This window comes from Habropoda laboriosa, unplaced genomic scaffold, assembly GCF_001263275.1.
Source record: "Habropoda laboriosa isolate 0110345459 unplaced genomic scaffold, ASM126327v1 scaffold561, whole genome shotgun sequence".
In the NCBI taxonomy this organism is placed as follows: domain Eukaryota; kingdom Metazoa; phylum Arthropoda; class Insecta; order Hymenoptera; family Apidae; genus Habropoda; species Habropoda laboriosa.
Genome location: NW_017100686.1, coordinates 145,343 through 147,485, shown reverse-complemented (window position 1 = coordinate 147,485; position 2,143 = coordinate 145,343). Strand labels below are relative to the sequence as shown.

Here is a 2,143-nt window from a genome sequence, read left to right as displayed (position 1 = left end):
ACAAGATTTACAAAATGTAATTTGCAAGTCAGGTAAAAGATTTTTGAAATATTTTGTTTTGAATGGTTTCGGCCACTTTATAATTAGTACAGTATATGGATCCATATTTTTTAAAATATTTCTCCCTACAACTATAGTAGAGGTATTAGATTTCTCCTACAATGAATAAATATCATCAATTTAAATCTATTATAATTAAACATTATAAACATATAATACTCAAATAAGATGTTAATAATTGAAGAAGAGGTAATCAAAATTATCAAAATAAAGTTTATTATCTTTATCTTTATTAATTAGATTTTCAATCCCTAAAATTATATACTTAATAAAATTACTCATACCTCATATTTCATTAAACGTGCAGTAAAAAGATCTATTTCAGGTGTAATGGTAAATTGATTAGTATCTGTCATATCAGTAGACAAAGATAATGATTCATTTATTAGTTTTTCTGCTTCTTCATCCGAAATATTTTCTTCTAATTCAAATTCAACCAATGGTAGAATTTCTGCAATTTCAAGAAATATATTACAATATCTTTTCGTACCTTCAGTAATCATTTATTAATATGAATATCTTTTGAGATACAGTGGATAAAACAAATATAACATACAAATTATTTTAAAACTTTAAAAACTTAAACATGTATTATTAAAATTCTTGTATCTTCAAAGTAGATACATATTGTGTAATATAATATTATGTATAATTTTTAACGTGACACTTTTTAAAATTTTTATAAATAATCTAATAGTAGTGTAACTTACCAAACATTACAAAAGAATATTGAAATGTTAATCCACATTGCACACATTGCCCTTGATTATTGGGTGATAACAAAGGATTAAAAGTTGAACATTTATAACAAAGAGGTAGAAGTTCTTCAGGATCTCTATAAGAAGAAGCTCGAGCAATTAAATTTGAAATTTCTAATTGGCTAAGCTGACTTGTTGGAATTTTTGTTTTACGTAGTTTTTCAAATAATTGCATAGTTAATTTATTAGCGCCAAGAAGAGTAGCTTGTTTTAATAACGTATACATTATGGAAAATCTTGAAATCCCTTCAACTTGAATATTTTCAGTTCTGATTAACAGAAATCGTGCAATGTTGAAAAGAGCTTCTGGCATCAATGACGTGAACGGTTCTTCCTAAACATAAATTATTACGTTATTAGTGTTGTAATACGTTATATTTAATTTGTATGTTATATTTAAATTCATTTTAGTATTATACTCCACTGACTAATTATGTTTTCTAACACTGTTTAGAGTTTTTAATGAAATTACTTGTTTAAAATAATTCTTTTTTCACTTCAGATATAATGAATAGATACAAGCAAATTACTTACATTTTTAATATTAGGTTGCTGTATAAGTTATGTTCGCTAAAATACATCTTAAACAATATCGTACACATGACAATTACTTACCACATATTTGTGCACTTCGTGATAAGCATAATAAACTTCAGCTTTTTCATAATATTGCAAAAATATTTTTTGTAATTCATTAGTGGTTTTGTTAAGATTTAAACTAATTTGAGAAAGAAGCCAATAAAAATAAGAAGCATCGCGAAATCTCTTCTCGATAGCAGCATTTCTGGCTAACATTAACAAAACCATTACAGATTCATCTGATTGTCCAGCTATCTGAAATGCTAAAAAACTATGTAAATATTTTTAATTAATAGTAGTATTTCATACAAATATAATGCAGGCAAATTATGAATAATTTTTTCTTCATGTTCTAAATGTTAAAATGACATATATTAATCTTGATAAAATTTTATCTTCATACTAATGAAGTATTGTAAATAACATTTCTTTCCATTCACCTTCTTGTGCTTCAGAAAAATGACCAGTCTCTCCCAACCATCTAGCATATGGTCCATATATTCGAGCTTTTAATTTAGGATTTCTTTCAGCTAATTCAAACGCCTCTGGCCAAGCTTGAGCTTCCACTAAAACATCTGCTACATCAGGATCATCTCCCAAACGACTGAAAATTTCAGCTGCACCATGTGTTGCACCCAATTTTTTCAATTTTTTAGCAATTACAGTTAAATTATCTCTATCTGCCTTATTAAGTTGTCTGCCAACTTTAATTAACATGTCAATCCAACCATATTCCGCAATTATAT

General features: G+C 26.5%; 1 protein-coding gene across 1 annotated transcript in view; it reads right to left on the bottom strand.

Annotated features, from left to right (window-relative positions):
- The window catches only part of LOC108576861 (intraflagellar transport protein 122 homolog), a 6,550-nt gene that overhangs the window by 336 nt on the left and 4,071 nt on the right, over positions 1-2,143 (bottom strand). Inside the window, 5 exon segments of the mRNA XM_017939923.1 lie at positions 3-156; positions 345-511; positions 771-1,152; positions 1,434-1,660; positions 1,838-2,135. Of these exon segments, the coding sequence (XP_017795412.1) occupies positions 3-156; positions 345-511; positions 771-1,152; positions 1,434-1,660; positions 1,838-2,135 (1,228 nt within the window).